This window comes from Pteronotus mesoamericanus, unplaced genomic scaffold (genome assembly GCF_021234165.1).
Source record: "Pteronotus mesoamericanus isolate MK-2021 breed Mesoamerican mustached bat unplaced genomic scaffold, CSHL_Meso_final scaffold_54, whole genome shotgun sequence".
NCBI lineage: Eukaryota > Metazoa > Chordata > Mammalia > Chiroptera > Mormoopidae > Pteronotus > Pteronotus mesoamericanus.
The window spans coordinates 18,566,498-18,590,931 of NW_026555321.1; the positions used below are offsets into that span (position 1 = coordinate 18,566,498).

At 51.1% G+C, this 24,434-nt stretch overlaps 1 protein-coding gene across 1 annotated transcript in view; it reads left to right on the plus strand.

Moving 5' to 3' along the window:
• The window catches only part of SH3BP5 (SH3 domain binding protein 5), a 65,486-nt gene extending 41,941 nt beyond the window's left edge, over window positions 1-23,545 (plus strand). The window contains exons 4-9 of the mRNA XM_054595435.1: window positions 11,831-11,995; window positions 18,683-18,813; window positions 19,248-19,290; window positions 20,033-20,252; window positions 21,977-22,237; window positions 22,704-23,545. Coding sequence (XP_054451410.1) covers window positions 11,831-11,995; window positions 18,683-18,813; window positions 19,248-19,290; window positions 20,033-20,252; window positions 21,977-22,237; window positions 22,704-22,915 — 1,032 coding nt within the window. The 3' untranslated portion in view covers window positions 22,916-23,545. The remainder of the gene's footprint in view (window positions 1-11,830; window positions 11,996-18,682; window positions 18,814-19,247; window positions 19,291-20,032; window positions 20,253-21,976; window positions 22,238-22,703) is intronic.
• Window positions 23,546-24,434: the final 889 nt, after the last annotated feature.

Here is a 24,434-nt window from a genome sequence, read left to right on the forward strand (position 1 = left end):
CGCTGGGTGGATGGGAGGTGCGAGCCCGGGGGCAGGGGCAGCGTTAAGGAGGGGAGGGCCATCAGCAGAGCTGCGCCGTAGGAAGGTGATCAAGTGTCCCAAATGCAGTGGTGCGAGACTGAATTTATGCCATGGGGAGTGTGAATTGGCCATGTGAGATTGGAAGCTGAGAGACCCGTTAGAAAGCTTTTAAAATGGCCCAGGTAAGAACTGATGCTGGAGAAAGCTGCCGAGATTTCCTTAGAGGTGTGAGTGGGGTGTGCGGTCAGGCTGGGCAGGGCTTCTCAAGCCTTTGAATGCTCACAGGGGGTGTCCAACCTCTTGGTGTCTCTGTGCCACGCTAGAAGAAGAGTTGTCTTGGGCCACACATTAAACACATTGCGACACATAATCACAAAAGAATCTCATAATGTTTTAAGTAAATTTACGATTTTGTGTTGAGCTGCGTTCACAGCCGTCTTGGGCTGCATGCGGCCCACAGGCCACAGGTTGGACACCCCTGCGTGACAGGGAGACTGTCTTGGCCAGAGGTCTTGGCGAGGTGGGTGTGTGGACGGTGCTGTGGAGAGAGGTGATAGAACTGAGCGTGCCCAGAGGGTCTGTGGCCCTCACCAGGATCTAGGGACTCAGGCTTTAAGCATCGCCATGGCCAAGGGAGAAGTGGAATAACACAGGGTCCCATGCTGGTTCGTGTCCTCTCCAACTCATTGGAGTCATGGGGTCTGGGTTTGAGTCTCAGTCTCCTTTCCTTCTAGCCTTGTGCCCTTGTACTAGTTTCTTAACCTCAGTTTCTTTGGATGTCAAATGGGTACACCTAGCCTTGCCAGCAGGGCTACAGGCTAGATTCCATAGGTGAATACTGGTGCACAGTAGGGATTTAATAAGCACCCTGCCCCAGTTCCCTCTAACCCTCCCTTCCTCAGGGCCATAGAGCTGGGGTGCAGGGAGGGTGGGTGCTGCAGTTGGTTTGTGCCCTCCTGGAAGGTGCTTCGTCGTTGTAACTGGGTGTACTTTTTCCCCTTAGTCTCTGTGAGAGACAGAGAAAGATCTGAGGGCTTTAAATCATAGCGGAAGAGACAGAGGTCACAGAAGAGAACCTCTGGACAGCTGGAGTGGTTGGGCCACAGACAGGGTGTTGGGGGCCAGTGTTGGACCCCACAAATTTGGGATGCGTCTCATTTAAAGATTGCACGTGGGCACAGTGGGCTTTGCGCAATGGGAGCCCTGCCAGGCTTGTAAACGTGTCTCTTGCTTGGCTGACATTTGACTCTTTAATTAATTATCCTTTACTTCCCCTCATGGGCAAGCCTACAGGTTTCTGTTTTGTTTTGTTTTATTGATTTATCTTAAATTTTGCCTTTAGTCAGATCCGCCTATAACAAGTATCTTTGGTCTCCCTCATCTTTTGGTGAGTAGCATTTTCTTGAAAGTTTTGGGATTACGTAGCAGGTAAATAGCAAAAGCTGTAACATAAACCAAAGGCTGCGGAAAACATCTGTTTACCACTCTTTGTGATGGACGGTTTCAAGGACGCCCAAAAGTAGAGAATAATCGGGGAGCCCAACACCAGCGTCAGCGATTGTTACCATCTTGCCAATCACGTTTTATCTAATCTCCCCCCGACCCTATCGTTTATTTTAAAGTTATTCCCTGATGTCGTATCACTTCCCCCATAAATACTTAAGTATTGATGTCTAACAGATAACAACCTTTAAAAGGTCACATTTTCACAAATAACAAAATTAGTAGTGTTTTAATATCATCTAGTAACTTGTCTTTTTTCAAATTTCTCCAGCTGTTTAAAAAAAAGTGTTTTCTTATGATTGGTTGACAGCATTTGATTGGAAACTGCTGTTCTGTTTGGAGTTGCTAATCCGTGCAGACCTCCCCTTGTCCCTCATGCTGTGCTGCTGCTCGGCCCAGGGACATAGTTTTGAGTTTGAGGAAACAGCTATGTGGTAGAGAAACAGCAAAGTGATAGCTGATTAAGAAGTGCATCAAAAAGGAATTTTGTAAACTTTTATTATGGAAAATTTGCAGGCATATACAACAATAAAGATGATAGCAAAAGCGATCGTCTTTATTGATGGACTGTGTGCGCACGTTGAAGCCAGGCATGGCCTTCCAGGACGTGGCCTTGTAAGACCTCCTGTAACTATGTATCTTCCAAATGGAGCTGAGGCTCCCGGGGAGGTGACAGAGCCTGGGCATTCCAAGCTGAGCGGCCCAGTGACTTGTTCAAGGGTGTAGATCTGAGTCAGTGGCCATTGTTGGTGCCAGGAGTATGTGCAGTTCTTCGGATGCAGTGCGCTGTCTCATAGTGGCCGATTGTCCCGGTCAGTTGATGCCAGTTCTGTGCATGGTGCTGGAAGGTCTCTTTTCTTGGCCCTGTGGTGTGTGAAGAGCTGGGGTCCTTGAAAGGGGGCCTGTTTGTCCATGTGGGGCCATCTCTTTGGAAATGTTGGCAGCTCTGTTCACATCCCCAGGTGCCTACGGAGGCAGGACCAGGGTGAGGGCCACGCGTGCACCTGGCTCCTCCCCCAGAGAGGGAGGAGAGAAGGGGCGGTGAAACCAGGGGTACCAGCCTCCCCGGGGACATCGCATGCCTTCAAGTCCTTGACTCCCGGCTGCGGCCAAGAGGAGGGAGATGTTATTTCCAGCTCTGGCATCCCAGGTTTTTATACACCCACCTCTCCGCGCCGGTGTTCCATCCTTCCCAGGGGAAACGAGCAGCTACTCATTAGCTGCAAAAGGGCTGTCATGAGACAGAATTACAGAGCACATGGATTCTTCCCACTTTCTTCCCTGCTTTGCATAAAGCACTGCTCTCTACTCCCTAAAATGTCAGGTCATGGCATTTTAGATGTGTCAGGGCACATCTCATGACCAAGCTCTGCATTGTGTACCTCAAGGAAGGATGAAATGGCTTCCCTGATTGCTGGGGGGTGGGGGAGGGAGCGCGCACCTGCCTTTCTGACCTTGAAACAGGGAGGCGCTGAGGCCTCCTGCATCCTGGGAATGACAGTGTGGGGCGCGGAGGAGAATGGGAATCAATGTGAACGGGCTTGCAGAGAGGAAGGGACAGCCCTGCTGAACTGAGATGGAATATGTGGTGTGCACTGGGGACAGAGAGTGAGGGGTCTGCCGCTGCGGGGGATGTGTGGTCAGCAGGGCATAAGCAAAAGTGGCCGGGATCGGGGTTGGTGGATACCCAGGCTTGTCCCTTTCGTGGGCTGTTTGACTTGTTAGGCTCTAGGATTCTCATCTACAAAATAAGATGGTTGGTTTACATTGTTTCCATCTCCTTGAGCCCAAAGACTCTCTGATTTGATTCTGTGGACTTGACGTTGGCTGCTGCAGGCCCTGCCTCAGGCCTCTGCCTCAGCCTGGCAGCAGGCGCTCCCCGGGGTGTGGCTGTGCAGCCCTGGACTGCTGCTCCCCGCCCAGCCGGCAGGGGTGTGAGAGCCAGAGGGAGCCCAAGGAGGAATGCGGGTGTCGCCCTTCTGGCTGGGCATCTGCTGTGTCCCTGCAGCAGCAGAAAGGATTAGACTTGGGGGCCACAAGGGATGCATTGCTCCCAAAGACACCCTTGTGCATGACTGTCAAGTTGCATAAGCCTCCAGTAATTGTGGAGGCCGTAGGAGTGGGTGAAGGGGTCAGGGATGGCAGCTGGTTTCCCAACCTTGACAGACCTTGATTGGGCTGAGTAGCCCGCTGTGCCCTGGGGAAGCGCAAGGCCTGGGACCTCTTGTCAGCAGCTTTTGGCTGAATGAGGAGATTCTGTGGGGAGACAAGGGTACCACCCTAGGCAGGGGGACAGGCGCCATGTGAGTAGAATGGGAAGCCTGTTGGTGTGGTGCGAAGGGCATGCTTCTGTCCAGAGAAGAGAGGCAGGCTGGCGGCGCGTGCAAAAGAGCAGCAAAGGCAGACTGGATCCTGGAGGTCCCGCCCCCAAGGCCTGCAGTTGAAACGTTTGAGTGGGAACCACCCCTGGTTTGGCTGAAGCCCCGGATGACCGCATGACCGTCGGGACTGGGGATCATCCTGCCAGAAAACTGGGTCACTCACACACCCTGTTGGGTCGCCTCGCCCAAGGCCTCACTCTAGGGTACCTTCAGGTTTCCTTTATTGTGGGCTCTGGAATGGAGGACCCTGTGTAATATAAAGCAGGAATGGTGATGCTGTTCAACACGGAGATGACGGATGACAGCTGAGAGCCCTTCCCCGGCCTTCATTTCAGCGCCTGCACGGGGCCTAGGTCGGCCGTGTCCGGGGGCACTTCCTGTGGGGTGGGATGTTATGTATCTGCCCGGTGTGGGAGCCACCAGCCACATGTGGCTGTTGAGCACTTGAAATTGTGGCTGGTGTGACTGAGAAACTGAATTCTAATTTACTTAATTCTAATTAATTTAACTGCAAATCGCCACGTATAGCTAGTGGCCGCTGTATTCAACAGTGCAGTTCTAGAGAATCATAAGAAGGTAATTGCAAATGATCATCACTTTCTTTTTTCTTTCTTTTTATTAGGACAAATTTAAAATTTGTACAGTATAGAGAGGATGTAAAATGGAGCCCCACGTCCTCCGCATGCAGCCTGTGCGCTTAGGGACCCTGAGCCAATCTGATTTCCTCTCTACGCCCCCCACTCCCCCCACCCCATTCTCCCTTCTCACTTGTAGCTGGAGCTGTGTTATTTGGAAGCAGATAGTAGCTTTTTAATTTGTGTTTTTAAACAGCTCATCTTCAACCCCAGGGCAGAGCAAAACTATTTGACCTTGACCTTCTTCCCACCGCCACCCCCATCCCTTGAGGCTCTTTTGACATAATAATACATTAAAGAACTTTGTGGCCATCAACTAAAACAACCTGAAGTCCTATATTATATCTGTTAAAACTGCTCAGAGTTTTTTCATAGTTCTCTATGGAGAAATACACACCATGGATCTTTTATTTAATATTTTATATCATTTAGTATGTTTTATATGATAGAGTTTAATATTAACTGGTAATGGTTCAAACTGTACAGGGTAACATTTGGGACTGAGTAAAAAACTGATGTCCCATCTGTTCAACAGATTTTTAGATCTGCAAAAAATTGATCCAGGAAAATTGAGTTGAACAGAAATAAGAAAATACGCCATAGCACAAGCTCTAATTAGTAAAGTTTGATGTGGATAAGACTATTTAATGGCTCAAATTGATTCGAAATGGAAAGGAATTGATCCTCATGAAAAGAATTTTGACTAATTAAAATGGAAAAAAAATGAGGAACCCTGGAGAGGAAACATCAAGGGACTAAATGGGCTTAGTGGCATTCTCTCTCCAAAATGCTTCTGATTGAAATGTTTGTATCGAAAACACCCTCCAGGGCACATGGCCAGCACCTCTCTGTGGCCACCCTTCCATTAGCCTCATGCAGCAGTTGGAAAGGGGTGTGGAAGGATAAGAAGTTTGCGTATGGAATGTCTCAGACCACGCGGCAACTGCTGATCCCGAGGGCGGTTCTGAGCACAGGCAGAAAGCTGAGCTGGGCTAAAACTGGGGGCAGCTGCTCTGTCTGTGGTTCCCTTTGATGTTCATCCTGGACATCCCTCCCTCACCGAGGCCAGCAGGGGTTTTTGATCCTGCTTTCAAAGGTTTTTGATCTTTGGATGGCTTGGAAAGGAATCTGGGACTTCCTTCCATGAGCTTCTGCATGGGGGATGGGTTCTTTACAGAAGCCCATGCAACATTTGCCATAAAGAGGCAGGGACAGAATCGCATCTTTTTTATTTTTTTTTAAATCAAGGAGGTGGCCTTCCCACCCACAGTGGCCTCACGCAGTAGGGCCCATGTCCTGTCTCCTTGCGGATGGGGTCGTCCTAACCAGAACCCTTAACCTGCTGGAGGAGCCCGGCCTTCCTGTGTTTCCGAGGTTCTTCCCCTTCTTCAGTGCTCCGCTGCCCCACGTGGACGTGGACGTGGATGTGGACGGCAGGGCCACTGCTGACCTCACTCGGGGCAGCCTCTGTGCTCCCCGCCCCAGGCGGGTTATTCCCGCACTCTTTTACGAGGGAGTAGGGTATTCCCGCCTGCCATTTTATGCCTGAGTGTCCAGGCGTTTCTGGAAGCCTCTTCTTGCTCCATAATTGTTCCTATCACACACTGGGAGGTGCGTGGACATTGAGCCCATTCACTCCTAAGTCAGCCAGGGAATCCCTTTGGGTTTCAGGGGCTGAAGGCGGTTAGAAGGAAGTGGGGAAAGCCATCCGTTGGGCCTGTGCCCTGAATGGGTATGTGGTTTTGACAGATGGAGGAACGTTGCCTCTTCCTTCTCTGTGTGTCATCTGGCCTCCTCACTCCCCTTTGAGGGGGGTCCATCAATCCCAAGAGCAGGTGAGGAAACAGCATTGGGGTGCAGGAGAGGTTATGCCCAGAGCATTCAGAATCAGCTCCTAGACCCCACTCTGTGTCCCCCGGCTCGTGACTCAGTGAGCTCAGCTCCTAGGGCAGCCCCTGCCGCCCATACCCTGTGGAGGGAACACCATGCTCTCCTCGGTGGCTGGCATCTTTTCTCCCTGCAACCCCCCCACCCATTGGCCAGAGTAGCCTTTGTTAGGCAAAGTAGTGAGACCTAACATAGCTTGACCAATACCTCTTTGTCAGGAGTTTGTATCACTTACCCAGTGGGTGATAATTAATAGAATTTTAGCATGAACGCTCTGGGTCAGAGTATGACTCTCGGTCCCACCCTTGGGAGCTGTGTGATCTTGGGCAATGTATTTAACCTTTTGGAGCCTTGGTCCCCATTATAAAGTAGAGATGATAATTGGACTGACCTCATAGGGTAATTTAGAGATTTAAATGAGGCACTGTGCTCAGAATACCATATATGTGTTATCTGAGTCAGGATAAATACATGCTCAAACTGTAGCTGTTGTGATTTTCTTCGTAGAAGCATCCGTATCCACATTTGCTCGCCTGCGGGTAGTCAGGCACTAAATTTGTTTCATCTTGTGGGCTTCTCTGGGACTTGGGGCCACCCCAGCTAGAGTAGGGCTTTGGGCAGCCAAGTGACAGGACTCCTTCTCCTTTTCAGTTCCTGCAGCTGACAGGCCAGTGTGTTGGTAACCCCTGAGCGAGGCTTCAGTGACACGACCATGAGTCCCAGGTGGCAGGCCACAGTCCTGCACACAGCGTGAGTCTCCATCTTGTCCGTGGCCCTGTAGCAGCTCCCGCTCTGTGCAGTAGAAATGGGGAGACTGCCCACTTGTGCACCGATTATGCCACTGCCAGAGTGACGCCGGCGGCCTGACACTGCATGGTAGAGCAGAGACAGCCCCACGATGGGGCGGGGCTCTGGCTTCCTGGCTGTGGCCTGCCACCACAGAGCTGTGTGACGTTCGGCTAGTTGCCTTGCTTCTTTGGGCCCTTCTTTGGAAAATGAAGGGATTGAACTGGCTGGCCCATACACTTCCTTCTACATTGAACCTTTGTTGCAACCAATGCAAATGTCCAGATGCTCTTGTTCCTTCCTGAGAGAATTACGGAAAGGAGTGGAAGTTGAGTCATGGCCGTGACTACATCCATTCCCATCTGGCAGCCTGGACAAAGGTAGACCTCTCTACCCACCCTGCCCCCTTGCTGACGACATTGTGGAACACCCACGTGTTTCTGAGTGCTTCACGGTCACAGCTGGCCTGGGCCAGCATCTAGTAAAGGTCACTTATCAAGTTCATTCATAAGCAGCCTCTTAAAATTCTCTCTGTAGAGCTGTTTCCATGAAAGCCATTTATTTACGTCCATGAGTCAGAAAGATACTTGACATTTTTCCTGGGTTGTGTCTTATAGCTCAGAGCTCTTTGGTACAGTTCTGAGCAGAGTCTCAGTTCATCACTTTGCTAACTGGGCTTCTCTGCTGGGAGTGAATTAATTACCAGGGCACTTGTGAGTGTAGGGCCCTTATTCAAATAACGTGGTCCCACCAGGGCCTGGGTCCTTTGTTAAAGTTCAAAGGTACAATCTTGTTGGTTGCACCAAAGATTTCTAGGTGTCATATTTCACATAATGGGGAGAACCAGAGAGCCAGCTCTTGGGGATGGCTGAGTTGGTGTCTGATTTTTGAGGTTATATGTCCTACTATGACACTGGGAAGCAGTCTCGGAGTTAAGCCCCTCTCGGTTGGATGTGTGTGTAAACTCTTGGATGTTGCCTGAATTTCTATGGCTGAGCCTGATGTCACCACTGGGACAGCCTCTGACTTGCTGACACCTGTCCTTTGAGGAACCTCCCCTAGGGAAGCTTTGATGCCATTCTGTCTCCTTTGCATTCCCATAGTGCTTTCCAGCTGTCGCTGGGCACCATCAGTCTTGTGTTGGAGTTTGTAATGAACGTATCTGTTTTGCCAACTAAATCGGGACCGCTGATTCTTGTGTGGGCTCCCCCCCCCCCCCCCCAAGAACTCATCCTCCAGAAGATGCTTCACCAGTGTCAAACCGAAGTGCTTCCTCCTCGTGTGTACCGGCCAGGTTCCTCCTCATGTACATAGTTTTAGAAAATGTTTAATGAGATGCCTTACCACAAGGCCATGAGCTTTGGGATTCTTTAGGAAACCCCCCAAGTTTGATTCCTTGGGCTTAATGATAGTAAAATGGGCTGTGAACGGCCAGAAAGAACATTCATTAATTGAGGGAGGTTTGACCCGTCTACACCAGCTGCTGTCGTCCCTTCTGTCAGGTTTGCAGAATAGCCTGGCTATGTACTGGGGGCAATGTGTTATCACTTAGGTTTAAATTTGGCTGAATATGACAGAAAACCCTCCCAAAACACTGGCTCAAGCATGAAACTATGTTAGTCTGTCATGTAGAAAGTCAGGAGGTAGGCAGTCCAGGGCAGAGACCTAACAACTGTTTTCCATCATTAAGAGAGTTACCTCATGATCCAAAATAGCTGTCGAAGCACCAGCCATTATATTCATATCCCATATGGAAAGACAAAGGAGCCCTTCTGGAACTTCCACTCAATGCCCATTCGTATCTCACTAGCTAAAAGTAGCAGGGGCACTAGCTATAGTAACAGCTGGCAGTGGGGTCTTCATGTCTCAGGCTGAGACATAAAGGCTCTATTGCCAAGGATGATGGCGAGAATAGACAGTGGTACAAGAACAGATGCCTAACACTTGAACGAATAAATATAAAAGGATGGAGAGGTGCCATCTGGTTTCTGTGGGTTAATTGGAGAATACACCCTCATGTTAGTAGTATTCAGGATATGACAAGGCAAGCACATGTCTTTCTTTCTTTTCTTTCTTTCTTTCCTTTCTTTCTTTCTTTCTTTTCTTTCTTTCTTTCTTTTCTTTCTTTTCTTTTCTTTTCTTTTCACCCAATGACATGCTCTTTGATCTTAGAGGGGAAAGGAGGGAGGGAGAGAGAGAAACATCGATTTGAGAAACATCTATGGTCGCCTCTCTTAGGTACCCCGACAGGGGACCAAACCCACAATCCAGGTCTGTTCCCTGACCAGGAATCAAATCCATGATCTTTCAGTTTACGGGATGACACCAGCCAACCGAGCCACACACATTCTGGGCCAGGCACATTCTGATGCTGCATGTAGGAGGGAAGGAACCTTCAGAAACTCCGTTGGAACTTGACAGAGTACATCATCTGCAAGGCCCCTGCAGCCGGGCTTCTTCCTCTGGGGGGACCTGGCCTGTCTACGGCAGCCACCGTTCCTTTTATAGTTCAGGAAAGAAGAGCTTCATAATTCAAGCCAGGGAGACCTGGGCAAGAGCATTTGCCCTTAAATGTTGCTGAATTGAAATACCAAAATCTCCTTAAAAACCTCATGCAAATCCCTTCTTAGGAAACAGAATCCTTTGGGCTTCACGATTGTGGGCTGGTGTTGGTGTGAGGCCTGTAGGGAGGCTGCGGCACAGGGTGGGGGCAGCTTTGCGTGACAGGTCCCGTGCCTCCGCCCCTCCCCTGCATCTCCTCTCTGCTGACGAGAGTCCGGGAGGGCCGCCCTCACGCAGGAGAGCCTGGAGCAGTGAGTTGTGTTGCAGGGAGCACGCTATGCTGTCTTGTCACTTCTCAGAGGGTTGACAATTCGGTAGGGAGCAGCCTCCTTTCCCCTGCTGCGTAGCTGGGACAGGCCCATGGGGGCCCACAGTTGTGCACAGCAGCCAGGTCCCTGGGCCACTGGTTGAATGTGTTCGCCTGGCATTCATTCAAGGCCGTCACTCTTGATTCTGTTTTGAGACCGGTCTTTGTCCGGTCTACTGCAGATACTATGTTTCATAATACTGCTCCCTCCTGCCTCCTCTCTGCTTGATTTTCAAATCATCATCTTGAGTCCTCCGTTCAGGACCATCCTCCTTTAAGAAGCTGCCCTTGATTTGCTCAACTGGAAGTAATTTCTCCTTTACACCCCTTTACATACAGTAATATATGTGCTTATATGGCCCCTGATATGCTTCCCTCTGTCCTATGACGCTGTCGTTACGGTTTGCTATTACAGACTTCGGGGTGGCCGCTCGATGCCTGTTCCAGCTTCCCGACCCCGTAGTCATTGCCCGGAGGGGCGGTGTGCTGCCCAGTCCGCGTTCACCGGAGGCTGGAGAGCGGTACCCATGGGGTCACAGAGCTGCTCCATCGGCTGATGGGCTCCAAGTCTGATTCTGTTTTCTCCGCCTGTGGTTTCTGAGGGCTTCCTCTAAGTCATGTGAGACAAGCTCTGGGGATCTGTGGGGGCCACCTTGTTCCCCTTCCCAGCCCGAGGGGCTGCCCCTTGGGTGTCCCCCAAGTTTATGGAACTGCCGTGAGGATCTGGTTAACCGAGGGGGCCAGCATTTGGCAATGGCTTGCCTGTGCTCTGGCAGGGAATTCCCCGGGGGGCCCGCAGCAGCGGTGACCGGAGGCTTTGTCGTTGATTTCTGATGCAGTCACACGGTCCGCTCTCGAAAGAGGTGTGTCTACAAAAGAAACAGCATGCGTGTCAACTGTGTCATGTCACACTTTCTAGTACTCCCAGTAAAGGAAAAAGAGACAAGCAAAATTTCATTTAATAGCATATTTTATTTAACCTTGTATATTCAGAACATTGCCATTTCATCATGTAATCCATATGGAAATTATTAAGGTGATAGTTACTCTTTTTTATATACTAAATCTTCACAATTTGGGGTGTTTTGTGTTCAGTTGAATTAATGGCATTTCAAATGCTCGAGAGCCACGCATGGCTGGTGGTAGTCAGACATGGTCAGCGGTGGTGTTTGTGGGTTCTCCCACTGGACGCTCCCTGAAAGCGGGTGTCAGCCGAGTGGGCAGCACTGGGGCGGGACTCGCAGGACCTGGAGTCTGGTCACAGTTCAGCTTCTCTCCAGCCATGTGCGCTTGGCAAAGGTTCGGGTCTCTCACCCCGCAGCTCCCGCCCGCAGGCTGTGGGAGTGTGATCCCCGGGGCCTTTCTGCTTCTGACGTGCTACGAATTGAGCCACGGGTCTGGGCAGGGATGGTGTTGGGGACCACTGTGTCCACCGTGGCATCATGAGCAAATGAGAACTGCTCTATGAACGGCCACGGTTGTCCATGCCTGTCATACAAGGGGCTAGTTTGCCATCTCTGGCTCTGACAGGAAGGTGGCATGTCTCCCTGGTCCACTGGGTTCTGGGCTCTGAAAATTGCCCCTTCACCTACCCATCCAGCCTTTACAAGGACCTGCGGGTGCTAGGCCTGTTCCTAGAGTGGACAGGGCACGTCCCAGCCCTTGGGACACTGTCCTTTCGGCGGGTGTGATGGGCCAGCAGGAGCCCTGCCGTTTCCTGAGGCCTCATGCGGGTCTTTCTCACACAGGCGCAGCTGGAAGCTCAGAAGGCCACGCAGGACTTCCAGAGGGCCACGGAGGTGCTGCGCGCTGCCAAGGAAACCATCTCCCTGGCCGAGCAGCGGCTGCTGGAGGATGACAAGCGGCAGTTCGACTCTGCCTGGCAGGAGATGCTGAATCACGCCACGCAGAGGGTATGAGTCATAGTTGTGTGCGTCTGTGGGAGGGCGCACCTGGGTGTGCGCGCAGGCAGCACGCCTGCAAGCGTCTGTGTGTGTGGCTGTCCACACCAGGGGTGCCTGCACGCCTGAGGGTGGGGGTGGGAGCAGCTTTCACGGCGTGACCCCTTCCCTGTCTGTCTGAGCCAGACCACCCCTTGGTTCTGCTGAACGCTGCGTGTGGCATCTTCTGCAAGCAGAGGAAACAGACTCCCAGGCATGTGGCCTAAAATCTCTGAAAGTCACAGGGCAGGAATAGAAAAGTCAGTTCATGCCAGCAGGCTCTCCCTTTTTAATGTCACTTGTCACAACAGTTCAAGTCCTGGGGGACCTGGTAATGAAAGATGGCCTTGTGCTTCCTTAAATAGAAAGCCTGACACACGAATGATTTGACTTAGGAGTCAGATTGGCTGGGCTGTTGACGCTGTACTACCTCCTGCTCCCTGAGAAGCCTGAGGCTCCTGGCTGGGCTGGTGTGGCCTGGGGTCTCCTGCCCCCTAGTGGACATGACGCTTAGAGCCAAACACTGGCTGGAACAGCTTTCCCTGGTCAGCTGATGAAAATGCAAAGCGCAGGTTGGAAATCTTGGGGATTTACTAGCCACAGGCTGAAAGATGTGGAAAGGACACACACACGCACGCACAGTTAGAGTAACTCCTTCCAAGAAATTAGCTGAAGGTCGCCTTTCCTTTTTGTCCTCCCTCCGCCCCAGTCAAAGGTCCAAACTAGCCAGTAAGAAACCATTTCAGAAATCACTTGGTGTGCTCTTTAAAAAAGAACAAAACATGTTTCTGTGTTTCTGCCTTTTTAATTTCTTTTTTATCCTCACCTGAAGACATGCTTATTGATTTTAGAGAGAGGAGGAGGCAGGGAGGGAGAGAGGGAGAGGAACATCAATACAACAGAGAAACATTGATGGGCTCCCTCTTGTACGTACCCCGACAAGGGACCAACCCCAAAACCCAGGCATGTGCCCTCACCAGGAATTGAACTCATGACCTTTTGGTTTATGAGATGACGCTCCAGCCAACTGAGCCACACCGGCCAGGGCTGCCTTTTGTTTTTCTTAGTAAGTCCCAAGGCCGTAGTGGGTGGTGAGTGGCTGGTCAGGGAGGTGTCCCCGGACCTCCACATTACGCAGCTCCACGGAGCAGCATGCACACCAGACTTCTCTGGGCCCCCACCTTACATAGGGCTCCTTGGGGTCCTGGGAGGGTCATCGGAAGTGTGCCCTCGTTGAGGCCACCGGTGTCTCGGTCGTGAGGGTGACCAGTGCGGATGAGCAGGCGTTCCAGGTCACAGGCCAGGATTTCCACCCTGGGGCGGCCGGTCTTCCCCGACTCCTTCCTGTGGCCTGAGAGGCTGCCCTTGCGCTGCTGAGCGGGAGGGAGGGCTCAAAACGGACGCCTGCGAGAGACAGAGTGGGTGGCAGAGCTTTTCTCGACCACATCCCTGGGTCATGGGAAGCTCAGCCCCCGGGGGCTGTGCTCCCTGAATCTGATGGGTGGGGCAGCTGCTCCCACATGTGGCTTGGCTGCGAACCTCCCTCGGGATTCAGCTTTTCCCTGAGTGGAGCTCACGTCGCCCACCCCCGGGGCTGCGTGGGCCTGGCACGCTCGCCTTGCTGAATAGTGGTTGATGAAGACAACGAAGGGTTCAGAGTATGTCCCCTGCCTTGTGTGACTTCTGGATACTCCCAGAAGCCTGCTTTTTTAGGGGAAGAGAGCTTCATGCCACCCTCTTCTTCTACAGAAAAATACTAATCAAGGGTCTAAAGAAAGATCCAGAGCTCAGAAAGGTCCAGGGCTCTCTTGAGGAAGTGGCGGTGATTTGGCCTGCATGATCTCCACTCCAGGCACAGTGGAGGAAAACTGAGGTCCCCACGTTTCTTGCCCAAGGACATCAGTGTGTCCCCTTTGTACCTCTCAGACGTGTGGTGACATTGGGCAGCCACACTTGGAGCCATGGCTGAAGCCAGCATGCTAGGAAATGATAAGTGACCCAGGAGGCCTGGTGTTCTCTACTAGGTCACATGCAATGCCATAGACAGGGACCAGGAACAGGTCTCTCTGCTTAGGTCTGGGGTCAAGGAGGGCCTTGGAAGCTGCAAGCAGCACGAGGCAGAGCCGCCGAGCCTGCCCTTGAGTGGCGTCCTGGGGATGTGGGGCCCAGAGTCCCTGCTGCTCACTACTTGGGGCTTTGGGCAGCAGCAGCGCCCCTGGCTTTGTCTATTTTGGCCTTGAAGCGGCCTTTGTGGGAAGGTGATGGCTTCATTCTCTGGGAGAGGAGGCCTGGCATCTGGGAGGGAGGAACTGGCTTTTCTGATATCTGGCAGAGAAGACCAGACAGGAAGAAAATGTGACTTGGACAAGGAGAGGCACGAAGTGTTTATGAATGGCAGCTGCTGGAGAGGGAAGGACGCAGCCAGTCTCCCCTCCCCGGTCCGGCTGTGCAGGTGGGTGGGCGCGTGGATTTGAGGCCTGTGGTGGCACGTGAGCTGTCCTGGCCAGCTTTCCTGACACTGGTGGGGACGTGCCACCCTCTGCCATACAGTGGAGAGAAGCCACCTCTTTGGGACCCCTTGCCCAGGGGTGCGATAAGAATCAGAAAACAGCCTGGATGCGCTGAGGTTCTGAGGAAACCAGAAAACTGGCTTCCCTGAAGAGAGGAGGGTGCTGATCTTCGCGACAGGATGCTGGGGACGAGGTTACCTCCGGGATGTTGGGGATGTCGGCAAGGGTGGAACGCCCCAGGGTTTGGAGAGGGAGAGCTGGGATGGGCGGCGGAGGGGCCACGCCGGGTGGATGTCTGCAGGTCAGTTCAGGTCATTTCGCTGGCAGGGGATGCGGCCAGGAGGCCGTGCCCAGACTGTCTGGCACACCTGGTCGGTGTCTGTTGGTATCCAGGCAGGAAGGCCCCAGCTGGTTGAGCGTCTTCTGTGTGTGACTGTGAACAGCATCTCTGGGGCCCGTTAGGACCCAGCTGCCTGCCTGCCGGGGGACTCCTAGGAGGGAGCCAGTCAGGCGCTCCCGGCCCACACCTGTCTCTCCTGCTAACCTGGGGGGAGGCAAGGGTCTACGGCCTCCGCAGGCCAGCATGCATGCCTTTTCCTCCAGGGCCCGCTGCTCACGTGCCTGCCCAGGCCCGGTGCCGTGGGTGTCCGGCACCTGTTCTGGCTGCCTAGCTCAGCTGGGCACTGGCGGTGGGCAGTTCTGGGGCAGGCCCGAGGGCAGAAGCGCATCCCTGCGGGTTCTGGGGGCCCCAAGAATGCCTGACTTCTGAGTCTCGTAGGCAGAGGCAGGTGCAACCAGAAGTTAACAGAGAGCCTGTAGGGGGTCATCCCCAGGACAGGGGCCCCTCTGGGAGAAAGTTCTAAACCATAATGAGAGAGGCCAAGACTCTAAAGTCCTAAAGCAAGGCAGGCTTTGCTCTAATGCTTTTTCTTAGGTAAGAGGGAGAGAAAAAGACGCTTTAGTGCGTCCCATGGAGGAGGAACGTCCCCAACCCTGAGGCGTTCCACCTTTGCTGACATCCCCAACATCCCGGAGGTAACCTCGTTCATGGTGGACAGGTATTTCCTTCGGGAGCCTTCCAGCTCTGGGGCAAGGAGGTGCGATGCTGGGAACTGTCCCCCGCCTCAATCTTTGTGAGCCCTGAGTGCTCCTCCCGTGGAGATGGGACCAAGGGCGTGTGGCTCCGGGCAAGGAAGAGCTGCAGCCTGTGCAAAACCCACTGTAGTCAAGAGTACCTCCTCCTCTTGTATCCGTTGCCCCAAGTGTCACACATTGCAGACCCCTCTCGAGTACAGCCCTGCTGTCAAGCCGTCTCTGAGCTGCCATGGCCGTCCGGACAGGGCGGATCCCACGCTGCCTTGAATGACGGTCACGGCTGCTGGGTGTGCCTGTGCCCCCGGAGGTGCGCTGTCCAGGAGGTGCTGCGTAATCGCTGTACGCAGCTCTGAATTGAATGTGGTGGTGGTGAAACTGAAGAGCGTGGTCCACAGATGGGGGCAGGTTCTTGGAGTCCAGACCAAATCGCTGTCAACCTGGGCTTCAAGGAGGCAAGCGCAGCCCTGAGCATCCTGGGAATACGATGGCGCTGGGCACCTCAGGTTGGGGTTGCACGTGCCCGGCCCAGTCCAGCCTGCTGCTGCCGTGAGGCTTTAGGGAACTTCTTTGTCATCGCTTCCTTTTGTGGCTCCTCTCTGTTCCCCGTGCCTTCAACTTTCATAGCAGAACCACCCGGGGCCTCCCTCCTCCCTGATCCACCTTCTCTTGTTCCCCACCCATTGTAGCACACGGCTCATGCCTGGTTCTGTACGTAGATGGAGGGCTCCTTGGTTACTCGGGGGATTGCACCAAGGCGACATCCATGGTGACTTTCTGCCTGGAGGCTGAGCTGGGGGCTGTGTGTATGTGGGGCAAGGGAGACTGGGACAGGACGTGGCTGACGTAGCCTGATGGGGGTGCAGCAGGGGACAGCGACATGCTTGCCACATCCTCGGTCTTCACTGGTAATACTTCCAAGGGCTTGAAGCTTTCTGAATGTTTAATTTTAGAAAGCCGTGCTGCTTTTTGCAAATTAGGGGCTGAAATATATGAGGGCCCATATGCAGCTGCTGAGAACCCTACTTCGTGTAGGGGACCTTTCTCTACAGTGCCTCAAATCACAGCCTTTCTAAGTCAGGCTCTTTAGAATGCTTTCAGACAGCTCTTTGAAGGTGAACGCTGCATTGACTTCTTTCATAATGGAGCAGCTCACCTCCAATATATTGTCTTCTGTCTGGTAAGCTTGGAGGTTTGGGTTTTCATAAAGGTTACAACCAGCAAGTCCAGAAAGCCTAAGATTTAAGACAGGACTGTGTCCAAGCATGGCATGTTTTTAGTGCATTCTTTTTCTTTGTGAAATCTTTGGTGTTAGAAGCAAAAAGAAAGGATTCTCCTAGCCCTTTGGTCTTGATTGACAAGTCACTTTAGCAAGCATGTTATCGCAAGCCAGCTCAGCTCAGTTCCCTCCTCTTTTCCTTCTCTGGCTTTGTTTTAATTCTTTTGTTTTTATAAATATCTCAAGCATTGAAACCTTTTTGAAAGAGAAATATTTTGAAGAAGGTAAAAGTATAACTGTGATGAATAGAAAATGTTCTTGTGTCAAACTAAGGAGCGAACTAGTAAGATGTTACAACTATTTCAAAGGAGAATTCAGTAAAGGCCCTTGTAGAAAACCAGGAATGCTGAAACAGATTTACAAAATGATCCAAAACTGGTCAATATTTACAGGGTAATCAATAATCAAATACCCCTCCACTGGGACACAGTTCATCTTCATTTCTAGGGATAAGAATCATTTGTATTACTATCAGTTTTCTACAACTTACAGCTCACAGTAAAATAGCTGTAGGACAATGAAAGCCAGAAATAACCTGGGAGGATATGCTAGACAGGACACCCAGCAATATTTCATGCTCGTTTCAGTCTTTCATAATTTTTCCTGACACGTTAAGAAACAAACCAACCTTATTGTAAGCGAGTGCATCAATTAACTGCCCCAGGCCAACTGTGGCTGTTGACTGGAGGAGACGCTAGAACGTCGTGGCCTTCTGCTGTGGGCTTCTCTTTTAACCTCGAGTAAAAGGCACGGTGCTGCCTTCCTACAGTTGTCCTGCTGGGTTTGAGAGAGTGGACCAATGATCCGAGGGCCTTCTGGGCTCCTCTCTGATGCTCTTTAGGTAAAACAAAGAACGGCCCACCAGCCTCACGCCTGCCTGTCCAGTTCATTCTGTAACACTTGTGTGAGTTGTGAGTAGACGATGGGAAAGAAGTTGCGAGCTGCTTGTGTGGCTGGAACTGCTATGTGTTCCTTTGTCGTCTCTCCTCTAGGCAGGCTTTGCTCTAATGCTTTTCTTTAGGTAAGAGGGAGAGAACCCGCATTGTCCACGTGTCAGGGAACGTGCCTTGGAGCTGCCATGTTTTTGGCCATTGAGGGCTTTTGATTGGTTTTCTTTTTTTAAAACCCATTTTAATCAATAGGCGTAACAAAATGTTCCCACTAGAATTTCCCATCAGCAGCATGCTGACTGGTCTCCTGGCCATAAATTTTTGTGAACCTCAAAATCTGATATGAGTGACTTGATATTATTTAAGTGTAAAGTTAGATCTTTCTGGATCCTGGATTCTTCTGTGTCCACACAGAATTCGGGATATTTGGGAAAGAAAGGGCCAAACTGCTGAGATCGATTGCCTTGTTGTCCTGATGCCGTCATAGTTTTGCTAGGTGTCCCTGTTCTTTGATGTCGGAGTTCCCATTGGTGCTGTTTGCCCCTGTGCCTGCCCATCGGTCCCTGCCCCAGGGCGGAAGCAGGAGGAGCCCAGGGTGGCTACTTAGAGCCAGGAGGCCCAGGCCGAAGGAAGCGGACTGCATCAGAGAATGCGTCATAACTTTTCTCTGATCTTTGTCTTGTCTTCTTCCCTGAACGTTGCCACAGCCAATTTGGCTATTTAGTCCTATCTGACAAGACTTTTCCAAAATGGGAAAATAGGAAGAAGCAATCCTATTCTACATGGACATTTAATCTTACGTCTGCCTGCTGATTTACTCAAAGGATATTTTTTAAAAAATAATACAAGTTCTGGGCTTGGCTGGGTTGACCTCTGCTGTCGTTTGAAGGTCATGGAGGCAGAGCAGACCAAGACAAGGAGCGAGCTGGTGCACAAGGAGACGGCGGCCAGGTACAACGCGGCCATGGGCCGCATGCGGCAGCTGGAGAAGAAACTCAAGAGAGCCATCAACAAATCCAAGTAAGTCTGGGCGTGAGGACCCCCGGGGAGGTGGTTCTTCTCTGAATCTCCTCAGCTTTTTATGTGCCTTGTACTCAGGCACCTGCCTTGCCAGAGCCCCCTGCCCAGGCTTCCTCTCTCCCTCAATGTTCTATATCCTGGAGGGACAAGGTGCTGAGTCGGGTGGTTACTCCTGGGCAACACAGAACACAGACTTTGAAAAGCAAACCATTCCCTGGCTCATTGGCTGGGCCTGTTTACCTGCCAGTAATGAAGATGAGCTGTGTGCACAATACAGGGTCTCTGTGGACCAAGAGCTAATGAAATGGTGCAAGACTGGTTTTAATGGTGGTTTTCCCCAAGCTCTTCTCACTACCATTCCTATATATTTTTATATAATCGTCATCTTGGAGAAAAAGCTTACTCTTATGTTTCTTTCTTCCTGCTTTTCACAGGCCTTATTTTGAACTCAAGGCAAAGTACTACGTGCAGCTTGAGGTATGTGTGGCCTTTGGCTTTGTTGCTGATGGGATTTTTCTGTAAAGCCCCTCTTTTTGGATAGACTTTCATATAGCACATTTGCTACAAGAGGAGAGTGGAGAGACATTCTTTATTGAGTTTTCAGGCCTCAAAATGGGTCTTGGCTGGGTCTTAAGTGGTCCCTGAAGATCTCTATATCTGATACATATATATGTAGTTCTCTGTGTCAGCCACTTTCTATATTGTGCTGGGCGGTGGTTCTCAGTGTGCTTCTAGGCCAGCAGCATCAGCAACACTTGGAAACTGGTTAGAAGTGCAGGTTCCTGGGCCCCTCACCCTAGACCCACTGGGTCAGAAACTATGGGTGGAGTCCAGCCATCTGAGCTCTAACAAGCGCTCCAGGTGATTCTGATGTGAGCTCAAGTTTAAGAACCACAGTGCTGGGGACCAAATAGCTAGAATGTGGGACTTCTGTGTGAGTTTGACACCCATTGTTGCTTCCCTGGTGGGGTTTATTCTGCCAGTGGTAGATGCTGGATGATAGAGCTTTAGCCTGTCACTCAGGTGGGAGTTGGGGGTGGTGGCGGCTGCTTTTTTATCTGGAGCACGGACAGCTTGGTAAGTCATCAGGCCCTCCATCGTGATTGGGAGTCTGGAATAGAGCGATGGGCAGAAAACATGCTTGAACCTGTCATTCAAAAGCATCACAAGGCCCATAGAGGCAGCTGTCACTTACTGAGCCTCCTGTCCTCCTGACCAGCAACTGAAGAAGACCGTAGACGACCTGCAGGCCAAACTGGCCCTGGCAAAAGGCGAGTACAAGACGGCCCTGAAGAACCTGGAGATGATCTCAGACGAGATCCACGAGCGGCGGCGCTCCAGCGCCATGGGGCCGCGGGGCTGCGGCGTCGGGGCCGAGGGCAGCAGCACATCCGCGGAGGACCTGTCAGGGAGCAAACCCGAGCCAGACGCCGTTTCTGGTGAGTCAGGGGCTCGTATGCAAGCGGGGCGATGACCCAGCTCATGTGACCTACGTCCAGGGCTTTTTACACTGACACAGAAGGGCCTTAGACTTGGGTGGGCTGAGGGCCATTTCTGGCGACTTCCCACATTTGGTGGGACACTGCGTTCATCAAGATGTTACGAGTGTGTCTCAAAATCAGGATTCTGTGGTCAAGTAAGTTTGGAAAGTGAAGAATGTTCACCCCTCTCTGAGGTTCAAAGTACATATTAGGACATACAAAGGTGTGAGAAGTACTGCAGGGGAGAAGGGTTGTCTAAGGATAGGGGCTTTGGAATTAGATTTGAGTCAAACCCTGGCCTTCCCATCATGACTAGTGCCTCATGCAGGCAAGAGCTTAACTTTATACCTCCATTTCCTCACCTGTGAAATGGGGAGCATGATAGTACCTACTACCGACTGCAGAGTGGCGGTTAGGATTAAATGAAGTAACACTGGCACCCAGTACGTACCCCACAAATGGTGGCTCTCACCGGTGTCTGACCACAGAGCACCTTTTTCCGGGGCCACCTCCTGGGAAGCTGGTAACAGAGGTTTGGTGTGCCCTCCTGTGTGTTAACCAAGAAAACCCCTCCAGCACTGTCTTTGCACACTTCGTCTTCCCTGGAATAGTCCCTGTTGGCTCTTTCCCAAGCTCCATTCTCAGGTGTTCCTTAATTCAGTCAGCAAACGTTTAAGTGCCAGGCTGAAGGTCAAGGAAGTGGAAACTGTATTTTGAGAATCAACAATGCGAGGACTTGAATAACATCATCTCATAAACCCTGTATGGAGAGGAACGTGAAGCGCAGAGAGGTGAAGTAACTTGCAGTGGAAGTAGGATTGGAATTCAGATTGATCCCATTTTCTGTTCCCAACAGTTCAGTATTTCTCATTTATGGTGATCCTCTATGGGATGCTCTAAGGCTGTTTTTAAAGATGAGGAAGGAGGAAAGGGGAGAAGAAGAAAAGTCTAGTAAGCAGCAAGATTATGTACAGGCAGAGGGAGAAATAGCTAAAGGCAGGAGCAGCTTTCAAACCATGAGAATGACACGTCTCTGGGCCTTGGTTACTCTGGCCTGCAGGGTGAGCGAGGCCCAAGTTACAGAGCGCTCACTGGAAAGGGATTTTCTTTTGCAGCAAATCATGACCTGGGTAGGCTCTGAGCATGCTTTGAGCTCAGGAGTCATGTGAAAGAGAACAAAGGTCCCAGCAGGTATTCCACGTGGGGCTGTTTCTTCCAGCAGCTCCTGCTTTTATTTGCTGTGGAAGAAAGCCCTCATGTCTGACCAGCTTATTTGGGGGTCCATTACAAAGAGCCAGCCCTCTTCCTGCGCACCTATGACTATTGGGGGACTGGGGTGGAAAACCACGCCGGGTCTGTGGCTGAATTCGTCTTCTACCTTTAGGCAGTGTCTACTGACGCTAACTTCTAGGGCACACACTGGCTAGAAAGTTGCGGTAAGGGCAGTGGCCTGTCCATGGGATGCAGCTGCCGGCCACCTCCCTTCGAGCTGCATTGCAGTCTGGGCCTGCACGCTCAGGAGGGTCCTGTTCCCTTTCCATTAGTGACCCATGGTGGCAGGGATTCTGCAGTCCCCATGCCGAGTCTAGCTGTCTGCCCGCAACAAGCTCTTGTGGAGGTATCCAAGGAACTAGGTTGCTATCTGCCAGACCCTGCGTGACTGGTGCTCTCTCTCATTCTAGTGGCTTCCGAGGCCTTTGAAGATGACAACTGTAGCACCTTTGTATCTGAAGATGACTCGGAAACCCAATCTGTGTCCAGCTTCAGCTCAGGACCGATGAGCCCCTCTGAGCCGGCTGAGCAGTTCTCTGCAGTTGTGAGGCCCGGCAGCCTGGATCTGCCCAGCCCCGTGTCCCTGTCAGAGTTTGGGATGATGTTCCCGGTGTTAGGCCCTCGCAGCGAATGCAGCGGGGCCTCCTCCCCGGAGTGTGAGGTGGAACGAGGTGAGTGGCAGCCCTCTCAGCAGTAGTGCTGTCCCAGATGCCCCAGGGCCTTTGCAGCCAGACCCCTGCACTGTTCTAGACCCTCGCCAGGTCTCGGAGCCCCTGGCCCGTTAGTGGGTCTGGGTGGGTGTGCTGTCGGCGCTGACCCCCGAGAGGAGTTTCCAAGTCCTGGCTCCATGGCCTCGGGTCTGTGTGTTACCGCAGCTGCAGTCCCCTTGACGAGCACAGCTGGGGAGGGTTGTGCCCCCCAGCTACTGAACGAGTATGACAGCTTTCATCGCTCAAGATGAGCTGAGCGTATCAGATGCCTTAAGGAATAAAAACAGGAAGGAGTTACGTGGAGAACCCTCTGATGCACACGGTTGGGCAACATGGGGGGATCCTGGAGGGCTGAGCTGGCCGACTGGCTTGGGCCTGGGTGACCTTGGCATTGTCATTACTCATTTAATCTTCAACCTTTTGGTAGGAGACAGAGCAGAAGGGGCAGAGAATAAAACAAGTGACAAAGCCAACAACAACCGGGGTCTTCGCCACAGCAGCAGCGATGGTGGCAAGAGCCACAGCAGCGCGTCCCCTGAGGGCCAGGCCTTGGCGAACAGGATGAAGCAGCTTTCTCTCCACTGCGCAAAGGGAAGAGATGGGATTATTGCTGACAGAAAAATGGTGCAGATCGGCTGATCCACCCGAGGTCCTGGCCCCAGTGCATATCACTATTTATACATGAAACTGTATGGAGAACATTGTGCCAATAATCATTTAACACATGCCAAATCGTAAGCGTTTACTCTGAACTGCACTAATGAAGTTTCGGTGATCTTGAGGGCTGAAGATTTTTCTTCTGGTTAAGAGCTCTTGAGCTGGTTTGTTTTCTAGAGCAGAGTTGTTGCAGGTGGACTGTGAGCTGGTTTGCAGTCTTTGTGGAACATTAACTAAGAGTGTTAATGGAAGCAATGACTAGTTCCTACAAAAGAACCCAAGTCAGGAAAGGGGCTGGGAAGCTGAGCCCAGCTGGGGTCAACAGCTTGCTTCTATTTCCCTTCTCTCACCCTCAGTTTGGGGAAATAGAGACGTCTTCCTTTATATCTTAGGGGATCTAAATGAAAACAAAGAATGCGAGACAATACTCGAATATTCAGAACTCACCTTTTGGACCCAGTGAAGGCTTAAGAAATCCAAGAACGTTAAGTCATTTTTGTCACCTCTGGCGTTCAGAAGGGGCTTTTAAAAGAGTGTATATGTTGGGACACCCATTAAAACCATTTTCTATAAAGGTTACTATGAACTGCACTTTTTGGGGTGGGAAAGGTGAATGCCAGTGTGGGGGCGGGGGGCGGGGTGGGGAGAATGAGGGTAGCAAGGACATACCATAGAATGGGATTTGTGGCTGTGGGAGAGAAGGTTCTGTAACATAAACCGTATCCTACCAGCCAAGGGGACTTGCTCTAAGAGAAGTGCATGTGAAGAATGGTTGCCATTGTTATTCTAGACTGACAAGGTGTTGATTTCTCTGTAGGCTATAACTTTAAAAATAAAAATTATTTAAGGGTTATGCTACTAGTATTTCTTAGGGGAAATTGTTTCTTAAAGCTAGGAAAGGGAGCAGGCATGTGTTGGCAAAGGCTGTTAAATAGATGCAATGGAATCTGTTGTAATACTAATAGTAGTATGTGTTAAGACTGCTTTTCTTTAATGTTTTCATGGTTACACATATTTAAGAGAACTGTATTTTATTTGTTAAGAAAACTTGGCATTTCTAAAAGGAAAAAAGCAACCCCATTTCAAACTGTTTGTTAATTCTGTCAAAACTTGTATATTTTAGTCATTTGTAAATCTCTTCATACTGTAGTGTTTTTCTCCTTTTTTAATGACTGATACAGTATCTTAATTACAAGGTTATTTTGTACTTGTCCTAATACCTTGCGTGTAATAAAAACCACTTAAGAAAATGTCTGTTTTTCTGTTACTTCACATGAGAAGTCCTGATGTTGCCCAAATCTTCTATTCTAGGCAACTTACTTGCCACAGGAGAGCATGGAATGCAGTGAAAGTTGTGGATCCTAATAATTTAAGCCCCGATTACCCAGGTTTGAATTAGAATTCTACTTTTGCTGCTACAAAGCTAAGCAATAAGGAGACACAGTGGCAGGAAAATAAAGACAAGGTGGTTATATTGGAAGTGGGTCTCAATATCTGCTGC